The 16,628-nt window shown below is 39.0% G+C and overlaps 1 protein-coding gene across 1 annotated transcript in view; it reads right to left on the minus strand.

The window, feature by feature from the left end:
* asap2a (ArfGAP with SH3 domain, ankyrin repeat and PH domain 2a) overlaps positions 1-16,628 on the minus strand; it is a 46,088-nt gene that overhangs the window by 11,769 nt on the left and 17,691 nt on the right. The window contains exons 3-11 of the mRNA XM_079458157.1: positions 11,443-11,588; positions 10,908-10,982; positions 5,938-5,987; positions 3,283-3,412; positions 3,091-3,176; positions 2,538-2,613; positions 2,283-2,369; positions 888-991; positions 607-676 (exon numbers count right to left, since the gene is read on the minus strand). Of these exons, the coding sequence (XP_079314283.1) occupies positions 607-676; positions 888-991; positions 2,283-2,369; positions 2,538-2,613; positions 3,091-3,176; positions 3,283-3,412; positions 5,938-5,987; positions 10,908-10,982; positions 11,443-11,588 (824 nt within the window). The remainder of the gene's footprint in view (positions 1-606; positions 677-887; positions 992-2,282; positions 2,370-2,537; positions 2,614-3,090; positions 3,177-3,282; positions 3,413-5,937; positions 5,988-10,907; positions 10,983-11,442; positions 11,589-16,628) is intronic.

Here is a 16,628-nt window from a genome sequence, read left to right on the forward strand (position 1 = left end):
AGACAAGTGTTTGATGTGAGGTGTATTGGGGCCAAAGGAAACGCCTCCAGAAAAGCCTCTTACAGGGCATGTTATAATAGGCATTGGGTAATAAGAAAGATGCTCAGATTTATAAAATAAAAGAATGTTTCCTTGGAAACGAGGCTGGAACTTTGTGCAAAGGCCAGTTCACACCCACCAGGACGTTATTGATAGCTATCATTTTAAACATCAATCGAAGTTATAGAGGATTGTGGTGTACATCTGACAATGACAACGATACAGATGAATGACACTAATGGGGTCAGTTCAGAGATTTCATTTCAGCTGATTTCCAACAGATTATTAAAATATAACATGTTAAAATGTGAAATACGGGTTTGGAATGACATGATAGTGAGTAATTGATGAAAACATTTTGGGTGCGCTGTCCCTTTAAGTGCGTGCCTGACTACATTTGGGTAGGTTTGTATATTAACATCAAGTTACACACTTTAATTACATTTTTGTGCACGTTGATAGTCTTGCGGGTGTATTCATATTTAAAAAGCACAAAAATTCGGAAGTGTATTGACTGGCATGAGCGCATATAAACAACACACGTGAGGTCATCAGTAGTTTACACACCGTTCCGTGCGAGATGGTCAAATAACCGTTCTTCACCGTGCATTTTCTCTTCTGCCACACTTTACGCAGCCTAGGGGAGAGGAAGTGACATCATCACCATAATTCATCATCCACCAGCAATTCAACGGCAGACATTATTGCTTAAGGCCATAAATTCAAATAGATCTCCACACCATTCAATACGTGATAAATAATGCAGAATTTGCTTTAACCATCATGCATGAACTCAAACTCAAGCACTGTAATTCACGTTCTGTTACGTGATATTAAAGCACGATTACCCATCACTCTTCTTGTAAAGATTGCCGCTGCGTTCTGTCCCGTGTTCTTTGTTCCCCTGGGGCTGGTGTAGACTGTAGGTGGCGCTCTGCCTAACCTGCGAATCCTACGTGGACAGAAAATATAATCTACATGAATACTCATGGCGCACAGGCGACAGCATTAATGCGCTCAGGCCGTCACTATAGGCAGAAGAAATGGAAAGTAGTTTTTTGTGCTTCAGTGTTGTCACTGCAGTGAGGAAATGGGAGCAGTGGGTTTCAAGTGTCCCCAGAGAGCTGAGCTCATTCTGAAATGCACTGCTTTGGAACACAAGGCTCTGAGCCAGTGATGACAATACTGCCATTTTAGTACTAATGTTGATTTTAGTCAAATAGAAACCAGAATGGGTTGTTTTCAGATGGCTTAAATTTAGTGCAGAGGAACACAGGGCTGAACAACAGCCAGTGTTAACTGAACAGCATATAACACATTAAGAGCGATCAATACTTATATTAATGCATTTGGCAACTTATAGTGTGTTCAGGAATAAAACCTGTGACCTTTGTGCCAATCCTCTACCAACTAAGCTATGGGAACCACACTAGAACAACTTTATTATCTTTAACTATTTATTCTATACATTTAATCAAATATATATATATATATATATATATATATATGTATGATCAGATGGAAGAAAGCGTGTACCAGGAAGACACTTACTCTCCTAGACTTCGTTGCCAAAGGATGGTAGCATTAAAGAAGAGGGAAAAAATCATTCTTCAGACAGGTCTATAATGCACATATTTGGTCACAGTAAATGATGATGTAACAACAATATTATATGTGATGCTATCTGTGAAAACCCAGCGAAAATCATTTTGGGTGATTTACTGTTTTCTGCATAGAAATCATAATTTCAGGAAGATTTTGTGGAAAATTGAAATCAAACTTTGATGTTAGTTGAGTGACCTCATAGATAGTTAGAGACAATAGCCTGGATTTCACAGACTGGGTAACTTATAGTGACACATCGAAATTTAAGTTTTCCACAAAAATGATAGCTTGACAAAAAAACATTTTTGTGCGTTTGTGTGGAACAAACAGGAAGACGCTCGCGGTAATGGCGCCCTCCATGTAGACGTCAAGAAAAGGTGGATAATCAGATGTTTAGCAGCTGTTCACGTGACATTAAGAGGATTGTTTGCTTCTGATCATTTGCGTTCAGATTAAACGTGTGTAATCCCTTAATGTCTATAGCTCATATATACTAAAGCTGCTTGCTTGAGGACCTGTCTTAGGTCTAGTTTAAGATGCTTGCTGAGAAAAGGATTCGACAGCATTGTAATTTATCCTGTGTGTTACATTCAGCTTCATACACACTTTGCAGTGGTTTGTACATTGAAAAGACAAACCTCCTTCTGCTCCACCTGCAGAGATGTCTTCAGAACGTCCCGTAACTGAGTAAGCTGCCTGCGCTCTTCATCCTGTACCTGTTTGATCTGACAAAAATGACACAAACAGAGGAAATAAATCAGGTACAAAACAATATAGAGGGCAGATGGGTAGACCTGTGTACTGTCAGTGGCTCATCTATAAAAATCCATCTTTTTTTTCCACAAGTACCACAAGTACGGAATGCTTTCAAGTATTTGTTTAAAGCCTCTCACCGAATGCAAGTCTGTGGCGAGTTTTTCTATTGAGGGTTTGAGGTTATCCACCGCTTTCAGACCATCCTGGAAGAAGCTATAGCAAAAAACAATACGTCAACTGTTGTGCTACCAAAAAACATAAAATCTGTCAATACCTTAACCTTACGGCTGTCTCTAGTGAGCTTTCTACCAAGACAGCACTTTTGAGCCACAGAGATTCATGTAAACCATACAGAATGTGCCTATAATGACCTCAAAGGGATAGTTCACCCAAAATCTCCCCCTTTACGAGAACTGTTTAACTTTCTTCAGCAGAACATAAAAGAAGATATTTTGAAGAATGTTGGTAACCGAACAACAGCGGTACCCACTGACTTTTGTATACAATTGTTTAGACACAAAACCACTGCAAGTCAACGAAGAAAGAAAGCCATGCAGGTTTGAAATGACAAGAGGGTGGGTAATGATGACAGAATTCAAATTTTGGGGTAACCCTTCCCTTTAATGCGGTCTATGTTGGCAGCTCAATGTGCCAGACACATTTTAGTAGGACGGATGTGACCACACTTACTTGCATTGTGCATGAAAGTATTTGATGAGATTCTGCAGTAGGTCTACACCCTTCTTGATCTTAATTTCATTGACTTTGAGGAGGTACTGAAAAACAAAGGCATACGCTGAGTCACACACACTTCACAGGAAGCCTCCGTGGAATCAAAGCAACATAACAGGATTCTCCTTCAACACGAGACTCTCCTCTGACCTCGCACATCTGAAGCTGGAAAAAACGGCGCTCCTTCTCCATCTCCTCAGCTATCTCGGCTCCGCTGATCTCCGTCCGGATCATTCCGTGTTGTCGAGCGTGCTCTTTCTTCTCCTTCTCTATTTTGGAACTGTATGAAAGATACACATACCACCTTAAAACCGAGACACACACGCACAGGAAACACAAGCTCTTCCACTCATGCAACAGGGCATTCTTTTCCATATGCTCCAGCGGCATACTGTACCCACGGAAGCAGCACTTCCTCTGTGGGGAAGGAGAGCTGGAAAGCGTCGTGCCTGTTCTCACAGACAGGGTTCCAGAGAAAGCCTCATGCGGTTAGCTCAGGCCCTCAGCGTGAAGCAGGCTAACAGCCGGCCGGCTCTGGAACCTCTGCTTTCATATCTGGTAAGTTGCTAGAGATGTGTGACCGGGAGATGGCTACAAACTAGAAGCCATTTCGCGGACTCTGGTAAAAAGCATCAAGCGCTGAAAAAGTGCTGTGTTGCCATGAGGAGCTGCCGAAGAGCTTGGATTTTAAATTTGTCTGCAATAATTTCTAAACTACACTATACTTCAGTTGTTTTAAAAGAATAATGAACAACCAGCATATCGTTTAGTTTTCTTCACGGGACATGCACGAACCAATGTGGTCTGAAGATATCAATAAGGCACCATCACACTGGAGTCATTTTGATGACTTTGTTAATGCTGTTTATGATAGATGTACAGTATGTACTTTTTTGGAGCTACGCTGCCATTAAAAAGAGTTTCTTTCAGAGTTTTAGTATTTTTGTATTGTATAGTTGTATTGTATGGGCTATATGCATGCGTGATTTTCGACTTTCACGGTTAGAACCCTGGGCAGTTTCCAGTTGGGGAGACTTACAGCAGAAAGAAATGGAAAACTGAGTAAATAGTAACATTTTGCAGATGCTGTACATTGCGGCACACAGCAGTGGTACATAGAGGTGCTGTTCTACTGTATTTGAATGTCATGATGAAATGTTACCTTATGAAAGTATCATTTCAAATACACAAATGGATGGAACAGTGTTTCTGCTAAGAGGGACGGAGAGGGACAACGGAGTGGGGGTCCGGAAGATTTTTTATGGGTTTAAAGGGGGGTGTGACCAAAAAGGTTTGAGAATCACTGATATAATATAACATATCATATTCAAATAAATTAAAATCAATTAAATGAAGTTGTCTATCTGTCTGTCTGTCTGTCTGTCTGTCTATCTATACTGTATATACTATATTTGTTTATATGTATAGTACAAATATCTAACATTTCTTATATCGAGATATATTTTCTTTAGAAGAAAAATAACTTAGATACGACTTGTTATACCTCTTTATTAAGTACTCAATTTGTGTAAAAATGTTTTGTTCGTCTTAATCCTAAACTTAATTTTGATATCTCAGAAAACCAAAGTTAATAACTTAATATAATATAATATATTTTGTACTTTAAAACAAGACAAAAAAGGCTAAGTTAAATGTAATTATAGGGGTTCAAAATATTTAACTGTACTTTTGCGGATACATTCTGACACAATAATGCACCCAAAAAAGGTACCACATTTGATGTTTAGTGTACCTGTAAAGGTACAAAAAGAAACCTTGAAGTGGTACAGCCCGAGCAACAGAAAATGTACAATTTTGTACTTTACAGTGTAGGTTCAAAACACCTTCTGTTTAGCTGTAAAGAGAAAGTTATATACGTCTGGGATGGCATTAGTAACATTTTTAAGTAATGCATATATACATAAGTGAAGAAATTGTCTAAGCAGACTCCCTCAAGACAGCACATCACCTCCACATGTGACTCAAAAGAACAGTCCACCATTTTCTGTCATATAGATTATGTTCTACATCAACCAATTAACTAACAAAATGGTGGAGCCTTGCTTTTGTCTGTGGGAAAACAAACCACACAAACAAACATGAATCACAATTGGATGCTCTACTAGTCTCTAGTCTCCTGAGCTATTTTAGCCACCTCTATCGCCTCCCTTTTTAGGGAGTTTTAGGCATTTTCATTAACTGGATGTTTGTAGACTATAAGAGCAAAGGCTGTGGCACAAATTACGCTTTGCCAGAAAGCCGAAGCCTTGCGCAGACACAGAGATCAAAGTAAACTCAAACTGTATCGGTGATGATGAAGAAAACCAGTTTAACGGAGTCAGGACCAGTGTCGCATTAGAGGAGGGTTTCGGGACTTTCTGTCTAAAAACATGAATGTATTCATCACAAACCAATACAAGACATTGTGAAGCATGTATTTGACTCAGCAAAACTGCCAATGATGAAAAACAATCATGATATATCCAAAACTAAAGCACCAGGCTTTACGGTAAATCAAATAAACAAATGACGTGTCACAAGAAAATATATTACCCTTTCAGTAAAGAATGTCCCTTGCAGCTTGGAAAATATATAGAAAGTGCTATATAAATGTCATACATTGTTGCACGCAGAACAATCAGTTTGATAGAACAGGAAGTGAGGTGGCAAGAATGACTGCTAGTATTTAGAGTGCTGGGCGGCAGGTGATACACTGATCTCTTTATTTCCTTTAAATTAATTGAATTCCCCAGACTGAAGCATGACAGAAATAGATGAAAGAAGATTATTTTTAATATGTCTTACACTTTAGTTTCGTAGTCTTTCCAGGCTTTATCAAAGGGCTTCTTTAGATCCTGCAAGATACAGAGAGGAAAATCATTAAACAGACATATGAATCAACTTTCAGTTTGTTATCCACACCGTCAACTATATAGAGTGCCGCAGGGATGACATGTTTTTGAATGCAAACCCAACGCGGTTTAAGCACTTCTGGTTCCATCGCCCCAAAGTCAATGGGTTTTTTGAACGGGGTTTGGGATAATAAATGCCTAACAAAGTCCGTGGTCAACAAAAGCTTATTCTACAATATAAAACACACTAGAAATAGACCCAGCTCTTCTGTGAATACTTGACAGACAAATGAAAAAAAAAATATTAAGTACACTAACCCTCTCTCTTTTCAGGTAGTGGTCTAGCTTTTGTTGAAACTAGTAACTTTGTATTAGCACCTATCGTACTATTGCTCTTTTATGACATATCGCTTATTGCTCCCCGAACTTAACTTTGGATAAAAACGTCTGCTAAACGTTGAAATGACCCGCTCATGATTTTTTTAAAGCTTTAAAATGTCTTAAATCGGCGGTTGCTAACAAGTTGCTAAATGCGCCTCCAGGAATGGAGTGCGTCTATATGCACAAAATAAACGGATATGTATTAAAAATCTGCTTATACATGTTTTCACATATCAATAAACCGTCTGCGCAAAAACGTGTTTACATGGAAATTGGAGACTTGCCAGGTTTCTCGGGTGCAGTGACCTCACCATTGATAGTTCGTCTAATAAAAATGCCGAGGGGAAATCGGTCAGAAGCGGTATATTTATATGTTATTTTAATGTTACTTCCGTTTGGGACATTTATTATTGCGCTAGACATGCTCACATAAACAAAACAGAGGAAACCGGTAAAGGCGTATACATGCAACGCGAAATCGGAGTCTCTGCCGAGCGAGTTTTGCTTGCACCATTTATGAGCTTTCCCCGAAAAAAGAAAAATGTTGTACGCGTTTACATGACTTTACTCTTATTATACTTCAAAAGCTGATGTCATGTGAGACATTGTTGGGGATGCATATAAATCTCAGAAATAATGCAACATACTGTATATATATATATTTATACACATACTGTATCTGTAGGGCAAACTTTCCTGCATAACAAAAAACAAACCTGAAAAGATTTTAAAATAGTTCCCATTGATTTTCATAATTGCTGTATCACATTCTAAATTGCATTATGTTGTTTATATAGCATTTTACATTTTTATTATTGTTACATTCCCGGAACATTACTTTACAAACTTTTACAAAGTGTCGATCCACAAGGCAAACTTTCCTGTATAACCAAAAAACGAACCTGAAAAAACTTTCAGCGAACAAAGAGCGACTCTTCTTTTTTCCAGATCCTTTCAGCATCACTGCACATCAATAATGAGTACATTCCATGTTGTGTTCTTATCCGCCATCTATTTAATCTAATTAAAATAAGTCAAATATATCTTCACACATAACATGAAGGATTAAATCAATATATAGGCAATTTTATACAATTATTTGTTTTAGCATTATTACTGAAAAGTTACTCCAATATTATGCGACCTACGGACTGTCTTAAAGACCAGAGGAGATAACCGGTTGAGTAAAAGGAGATTATTTCACCTTTTCAGGGGATTTTGAATGTATGTTGTTGAATTTGAATTTGAAAAAAAAACGTCATTATAGAACACCAATCGGGTAACTTCAGGGATTCAAAGAACAATTCAGAAATCTCGCTTATTAACTCAAAAGCACAGATGAGGCTTACATTAAAGGAGACAGAAAGAAAAGAGCGCGACTGCACATTTCTGAATGGCAGACATGGTAAACACGGTATCCAACAGTTGCCTAGTAATTCATCGTTCCCCATCACACGGCACCAGGATACATCTCTTTAACAAGATGAGTCACAATGGCGTCACCTTCATTTTCAGACCACAACATTTCGTTATCAGCCGGAGGAGCAGAAAAAGCCTGAGTGGGAGGCTTCACAGATGAATGCCTTCGACTATGAGGCCAACGCTGAAATCACTCCCTCTGAGGCCTACAAAACTGTCTACTCTAGCAAAGTCAGTGTGATTGACTGAACAGGGGATGTACGGTACAAAACACACATACACATATAAACACTGCAAGACAATAGAGCCGGCAGGAACAGACAGCACCATTATCAAGTTGGGGGGATTTGGTATGATGTCAGCTTGTCTGTCTGTTTTCCGCCTGCTCAAGCACTTCCGTCCAAAATGCAAGGTCAGAGAGAGGGAACGGTTGAAGTCAGGCACCTCTCACATGACATAAAAAAACTTTTTCATTGATACAATACATAATTCCTGCATGTGAAGATGCAACATAACAGTATGTAAAATTCAATGTTTTGAAGGAATATCACACGAAACCCATTGTACACGCTGTGAAACACAACAAAATTTATAGTATGTTGTTATCAAAAGCGTTCTGCAGATGTTGTCCATATACAATAAACTGACAACAACACAGAGTACTCATTTAACAGCCTGCGCTTCAGAAGACAGGTAACAAAAATGATGACACCCAAAGTCATTTCATTTCCCAGACCAATTCGCTTAACAGGCTGACAGGTTAAATGAGGCACAAGTTCAGGTTAATGACTGGAATGATGGTCTTAGTTCAAACGCGTAATCTTCATCCATTAGCTCCGGTTTCCTGCTGAGCTCTGAAACAAAGCACAATGCTTATATAGACCAACCAAAATCTTAAGCACTTCATAAGCGCTGCTTAAACCAGACAGCAGCCTCCAGTCCTTCCCATCACCTCTACGAGACGCTGACAAAGCAGGATTTATTTCTTTAAATAAAAATCTATTCCGTCTCAATAGGGGTTGATGCCGGACCAGTTATTTTATACTAATTGGTGACATTTGTTTTATTCTCCGTGGAGCCAGTAAAGCATGATATATGTATATTTTGAGACAAAGGGCTCTAGTTTAATGATCTAAGTGCATGGTCTAAAGCACATGCCGCAAGTGCACTTAAGGCGTGTCCGAAACCACTTTTGCTGATCTAAGGACGGGAAAACGGTCAGTGCGCCAGGCGCATGGTCTAAAAGGGTGTATTCTCTTAATGAGTCATGGGTGTGTTTTGGGTAAAACGTGAAGTAAACCTATCAGAGTCCCATTCCCTTTAAGACCCAGTTGCGCTCACGCCATGGCGGATTCGCTATTAACCACAGCAGAATTTCTTTAATATAACCAAAAACATATAGCGCCATTGACTTTAGACCAGGTTTCAGTCCGTCAGTGACGCAGTCCATTTCAGTTGCCTGAAATAGACAAATGCGCCTGAACAAACCTAGTTTTCAGACCAGCACAACCATGGCCGCACAAATGGGCCATTTCATTTTTAAACAACGTGGCGCAGGACGTGAAAATTAAAATGGCGTCTAGGCTGAAACAAGCAAAAATCTTTGCGCCTGGCACAGCATTGCACCGTGTGTATGACAGAGCCCAAAAAGTCCTTAATCCAATCAAGTGAAAAAGTAAAAGCACACCTTTCTTGTGCTTCTCTGCTGAGCTTTGCTGAAGTTCTTATCAAGAATGGGCAATAATATTTATGATGCACGTAAAAGTGGAACACTTAAACAAACTTCATTGGCTAATTTGGTGGTCAATGATACAATCTCTAATGAAGAACCAGCAAAGCTTAACTCAATGTCAAGGTTACATTGAATGACCACCAAGGCACAATTAGAGCCCGGTTTGGGGTCTCTCTAATGCAGTTAACTGTCTCTTTATCTTTATCTATGCATTGAAGGAATCACATTATCCAGACAGAATGTCCTTTTCAGCCCCATCACAGAAAGAAAAAGAGTGGAGTCTCCAAGGAAACGAGACAGGGAGCTGAACGAAGCGCCTCATTAGGAGTAAATCACATGAGGCTCCCCACTAAGAGCTAAAAAGGCAAAAGTCATGTCTTGGAGAGAAGGTCATGAAGGTTATGGAGGACATTAATGAATGGAGACATTCTTGATAGGCATTGTGAGAATCAGTTCAGCAAAAACCTTCTACCCAACTGTCTTATGAAAAAGGATAGTCATGTGAGCGTGTGCACACACAGGGCATTTGAGCGGGTAATGGTGAACATGAGCAGCGGCACTCCCACCAGAGGGGGTCTACTGAAACTTGATGAGATGACAGTTTGACACCCTTTTCCGAAAGAGATGTGCACTACCACCTTTCGTATTCTAGTCACTTAAAACTGCAATCCGTAACTTTTGCTTCTTATCGCCATCTCTGTTTGAAACATAAAAATGCAGGTAACCTGCAGTTATATTCTTAACGTGCACACGTCATCTGCAGCCAGGGTTGCCAGGTCCGCGCAACAATACCAGTACAATAGTCAAACATAACTAGCCAGAAAAAACACAGGCTTGGCAACATTGTAAAATTCAGCCTCTCTTCTTTCTGTATACGGACATGACAGTTAACCTGACATTTCCTGTGAAATCCAACCTGAGCATTCAAACTTTGAATTGAAACGTTGTGAATTGGGAAAAGGTACAAAGATAGTTTTCAGATCTTTTATGCACTTGGTCCATCAGTGTTTTTGTATTTGTAACCTAAATAAAAAATCCTGGATTGCAGCTTTAACTGCTTACAATCGCCTCCTTCAGTATTAAGATTATTTTAGCACCACAGTACACCAAGAACGCCCTTCAGCTACATACAATGGGATTTGCCCTTAAAAAGCACTGGCCAACCATTAACACCGATGTTTTTGAACTTCAATACATTTCAGGTCTAGCTTCTTATTCCAAACACTTGTCAACTGAGGTTGGTGTGAGCCAGGCAATATTATCCATCCACTACATACTGGCCGATGCGCAAGCATCTGCAATGTTTTGAGACAGCCACTGATCAATACAGAGCTGAAAAACTGCCAAAAAGCACAAGAAACCCGTTTATAGGTTTAAAGTAATGAACTTACCCCTTTAACGCCTTTCAGATCTCCCTTTAGCAGACTGTCCAATGGGAAGGTAATGATGTTATTCATGTTCTGAAACTAGAGAAAGTGACACATTAGATAAACCTCTTCCGATCTTCCCAGCAGTGTAATTGTGGCTCTTATAATGTTATCATAACTGTTTAGTGTGATAAACACACAATGCTGAAGAAGAAATATAATTATCTGTCGCAGCAGGAGAGAAATGACACGGTTTAAATGAACTATTCATGCAAGCAAAACGTAAGGGAAATTATTCATTCTGTTTGCAAATACTGACAAGAACATTTCCCCAAACCACAAATTACCGAATGACTGGAAATGTTCAGCTTAAGTTTATGAAGCGGAAAACCTGCAACTGCTAAGGCACATTCATGAAAGCTGATCCACCCTGTAGAGCAATGACTGAGGATCAGGTTTTGGATCCAGTGGTCTTAGCACATTAACAGCTTGGACAAAAGCCGCTTGAAACGCATTTGCGGCTCACAGAACTGACACGTACAATCATTCATGTCCTCACCAGGTTCTTGAAGAGGGCTGTAAGCTCCTTGGTGAAGACTGAGAACTTGAGGAAGGCTGATCCCAGATCAGGGTCATCTCTATAGACGCAGTTCTCTCCAAACTTCTCCAGCGCTTGCGTGTACTGTTCCTCATTCTCGACGTGAGCTGAAAACAGAGAGAAGTGTCATGAAATATACAATTTATACATATAAATTGTACATGGACTAGAATGTGGTATTTTAAACCGATTAGTCAATTTATGACATTCATTCAAATAAACAAGTTACATAGAATATTTTACATGAACTAGTTGATCTGGTCTTTTTTAACTATATATATATATTATTTGCATACTGGCAATACAAAATATAAAAATACATATATTACTTAAAATATACAACCGTGGAAAAAAGCTTTTCTGAATTGACTATTTATACTATGTATATATTTATGTAGGTACATGTTTAAGTCAAATATTTTGTTTATATTGTCATTTAGAAATGTTTCATTTTGTAAACTAGTGACAACATTTATCCCAAACTCGGAGTGAAAATATTTCAGATCCTGAATACTGTAAAGAAATCAAGTTCCTATTCATGTTTAAACAAGTAGGCTACTAATGTTTTTACATGTATTTTAGGATCAGTAAAATGTTGTATATATGATGCAATACGTCACAACTTTCATGCATCTTTGCATTCTCTCAGTCTTTCACACTGAGGATGACTTTGTCTCTCCTGAGGTTTGTTACGATTAAAATGCAACAGACACTGGACTGGAATTGCCACAATAAAAGCAGAAATACTGAGTAAAGGCAAAAGTAGAGTGTTTTTTTCCTGTACTATAGACATAATCATTATAAATTAATTTTGTATTAAAATGTCAAGCACTTAATGAAATGTTTCTGACATGTTTACTGTATGTAACTACAATTATATGACAAAAAACAATCCTCGTTCTCATAGCATCAAGTGCTTGGCTGTCATCTTATGATTCTTTCCTACTCTTGGCTATTTCATTTTGGCTTTAACTTGGTTGCCCTGTGTTTCCCGGATTATCATAAACACTCAATCTAATCACACAGCTTCATATATCCACCGAGACACACAGACTATTTATTGTTTTAGGGAAACTGTTCCACTCTGTCCATTGTTACTGTATGATGACACAAAACGATCCTGATATGACCTGATGGAAATGTAAACAGACCAAAAATCCAAAGCTTCCTCTAAATTCCATCAAATTACCAGATGTCTTTCTCTCCCGGGATAAAGCCCAATCTTGCTTTAAAACAAGCATGTCATTCGCTGGTTATGCCGCCGTCACACACTGATGTCAATGCAGCTTGTCTACAGGGAAAATGTGTCATTTACAAGTACGAACATGCTGTAAAGTGTCAAGATGCTTGTCAGAGCACAAAGCAAACCAATGTGGACCGTTTGCAATTACCACCTGAAGCTCCTTCAAAGCTCCCTTGCGAGTGCCCTTCCTCACACAAACTGGTTAACGTTATCAGGAATTTCCTCAAAAAATACCATTACCAAGAATAGCCTTTCTCTTTTACACTATTTTTAGTCAATTTCAAACTAGTCGGCTTAGATATTAAAGGTCCTGTAATAATTGTACTGTATTAAATCAAAACAATACCTTGATATGTTCGTAGACATGCAAAGTTCATATATTGATTCGTCAAAGCTATAGCCAGTTATTCTTCTCTGAAATGGGCGTTTCATGCAGGAATGTCTGTTTTTGTTTTAGTCCGTGTGACTGACGATTTTCCCAACCGACAGCTCGGTTGCCAGTTGGCTACAATCACAGCATATTGAAGCAAACAATAGATCTGGTTCAGACGCAGCGGATTGCAAAGAAATAAAATAAGAAAATAATTCCTGTATTACTATAAATATATTACTATAGATTTGACAACATACGAGGAGTAATATCCAATTTATTACGGTGATTTAAAGGAGACAGCAATATGGCCCGTAGATGCGACCTCTGGAGGACACGACCTCTGAAACGAGCTGCTGATTGAGTAACATTTGCAAACAACAAAACCACTACAAACGCATCAATTATCAGATAAATTTACAGTGTAAGAGTTGATGCTTTCCATCACACTTCTCTAAGTGTCTGGCACAGCGTCGAGTCTGAGGAGGATGGGCAGGGAAAAACTCCAACCCATATTTTGAATTTGGACCGCGATACCAATGGTACAAAGAGCTCATTTAATATTAACAAGATGCACCGCTGCCGTTACAATGAAGGCGAGGAATGCAACGCTCAATATGTCGATAGAGCGAAAGGAAGTCCTGCCTTCCAGGAAAAACGAACCAATCGTCAATCAGTTAAGACTGACGATTCTCTGGGGCGGCCTGTGCGCCGTAGATAAGGTGACCTTGAAAAGGGTGATTTTTTTGCGCAAACCAAAGCTATGATACAGTTCATGTCATGTTTAATTATTGATAGAAATATGCTGTTTAATTGTGATTTTTTTATATGCCTTCCCCCATTCAAGTAGATTCAAGTCATTGCTATGATTAAAATATTGCTGCCCAGAGGTGTTGCAAACATGGCTGCCGAGTGGCTCAACATCCGTAAATGGCCTTTGGTTTTACTTTGCAAATTGTAAGATGACTGCGCAATATAAGGAGCTGTGTTTAATTTGTTTTAAGTAATTTACAAGTCATATCTTGTAGAGTAATTTCTTAGGATTTCTAAAGAGGCATTTAAAGGGTTAGTTAACCGAAGAATGAAAATTCTGGCTTAAATTGTCCATGTGACTACAATGGTTTACCTTAGTTTTATGAATTTAATGAAGCAGCGAGAATACCTCTTGTGCACACAAAACAAAATACTGACTTTATTCAACAATTTCCCAGTAGAGTACACATTAAAATCCCATTAAACAGAAGTCGCAATGGTGTATTGTAGCGGCAAAATAAAAGAACTGCAGATATGGTCTGATCCTGAGAAAATAAGTAGACTTGAAGAGTTGCCCGGGTAAAAACAAGAAATGCTGGGGCCACATAAAAAAATTGTCAAGCTGATTTCTCCCCGTCCGACGGTCCTAGGTAAACTCCCGATGATCTTTAACGGCTCTAAAGATTATCTTATCAGATTTCTCTGCGGTGTGATGTGTGCTAAGAGCCGCCCCGATCGCAAATCACAACATGATGAATATTTACAATCAGAAATCCTGATGTGCGGAGGGAATCGCCAAGGACAAATGCACAAGAACTCTGATGAATGTAACGTGGAACAAAACAATACCCAATCAGAAAGCCAGCTGACAGAAGTATAACAACCGTAGTTATCACTTTAACAAACCCTTTCTTTATTCTGTCAATTTTCTGTCAATAGCATTACACACACTATCAACAAAATAAAATTAATTATTATTAAAACTCTTTCATAAGTTTTTTTTTTTTTATCTTTTGGTGTGCTCCCAGCATAAGCTAATTATTTGCAGACTACATTTTGTGGGCTCTCCCGTCACAAAATTGGTCCCTAAAACCTGAGGGTCTCTAACCAGAGACCTGTACCATGAGAGCACCTTACGGTTTATTCAAAGCATTAACAGTGCATCCAATATATACTTTAGTAAACCAACACTATAGAACTTTTTCTCACGGTTCCCCCAATGTCGCACGCTTTCACTGGCAGGGGATGGACGGGGCTGTGTGTACCGACCCGAACACAGAACTTGCAGAGTTTGGTTGTATCTGCTAAGAAGCTGTTCAGGTAGCAGCGGCAGTAGATTTCATCCGGTTAAGAGATGTTCTACCGCTGCAATAATTTTAGAGGCATTTTTTTACGGTGGAAAAACTACAATGTGTTGGTTTAACGTGTGTGTGCATTCGCTAGGATTTGAACCTATGACCTTAGCATTGCTATTGTCATGCTGTAGTACTTTACTTATTAGAACAGGAACTGTCATTCATGGATCTATACAAGTTGTAGTAGAAATATTTTATGTTTTAAAGACCCCATAGGAAAACCCTTGGTCCTTAAGCCAATGGTTTGCTGATCATTTAGGCAAAACAACATTCAATTCAACAGGTGAAATGGCAAACTCAGCAGGTTTCTGAAGTCCACTTGAGACTCTGAACATTACAGATCTTGTGATCTCCACATGGTTTGACATTCACCGCAGGGGTCTTCACACAAAGACCGGTTTCCAGCTGATGTCGCCGCTAATGTTGTGGCAATGGCCAGGTGGTGTGTATAACCTCAACACAGACTTTGTTTGGCCTTCAAACAGCCCTGTCTTGGTTCTTCTACAGCGTTTCAATTAAGCATTTGTATGGATCTTTTTATTTTAAAAGCCACATATGAGCTTTCCACATCTTCCAGTCATCTGCAACAGTAAAACGATGCCTTTAAGATGCTTTCGACTTTACAGTAACTCAATCCTTGAAGGTGGTTTGGCCTTTTGTGACCTTCTGAATGACAAACTGTTGAGGAAACTCCACTCAATGCCCTTCTCATATGTGGTATTTAAATGAATATTGACTGTTAAAGGGTTAGTTCATCGAATGATGAAAACCTGCTGTTAATTTATTCACCCCCAGGTCATCCAAGATGTAGTAGACATTACATCACCCATATCTTGGATGACCCGAGAGTCAGTGAATTAAAAGCAAACCTTCTACAAGATGCATATTAGTGTGTAAGGTCATTTAGACTAGCTATACAAACTTCCAGAAATAGTGTACGAAGTGCTCTCATAACCTGTATCACCTGAGATTATTATGCGGTGTCAACAATCTGCCATGTGACCACAGACATGGTTGTGAGATGAGATTGTAGCGTAGGAGGCTGGTCCAGTTGAGTAATGCTTTAGTCATTTTAAACACCTGTGTATACCGCACCTGGTCCATGGGGATATTGTTAGGGAAAACCCTCGTAAACCACAATCTATTTCTGGAGTTTATTCAGATCCAGATGTAGCACTTCAGCTTGTGGTTATTACCTTTGGAAGGGTGGAAGAAATTTGACAATGATGATATGGTTATGCTTACGCTTGAGAGTGTGAACACGGAATGAATGTATGAGATGTTCAATGTATTACTGTATCTTAGCGGGTTCTGGGTTTGATTCCAGACACAAAATGTTAACTTTAAATGTTTTAGACAAACGTACCTCAAAAATGCTATAAAGTAACTTGACTATTGACTTGCTCACTAGACACCATCACACTTC

This window comes from Barbatula barbatula (genome assembly GCF_947034865.1).
Source record: "Barbatula barbatula genome assembly, chromosome: 6".
Taxonomy (NCBI): domain Eukaryota; kingdom Metazoa; phylum Chordata; class Actinopteri; order Cypriniformes; family Nemacheilidae; genus Barbatula; species Barbatula barbatula.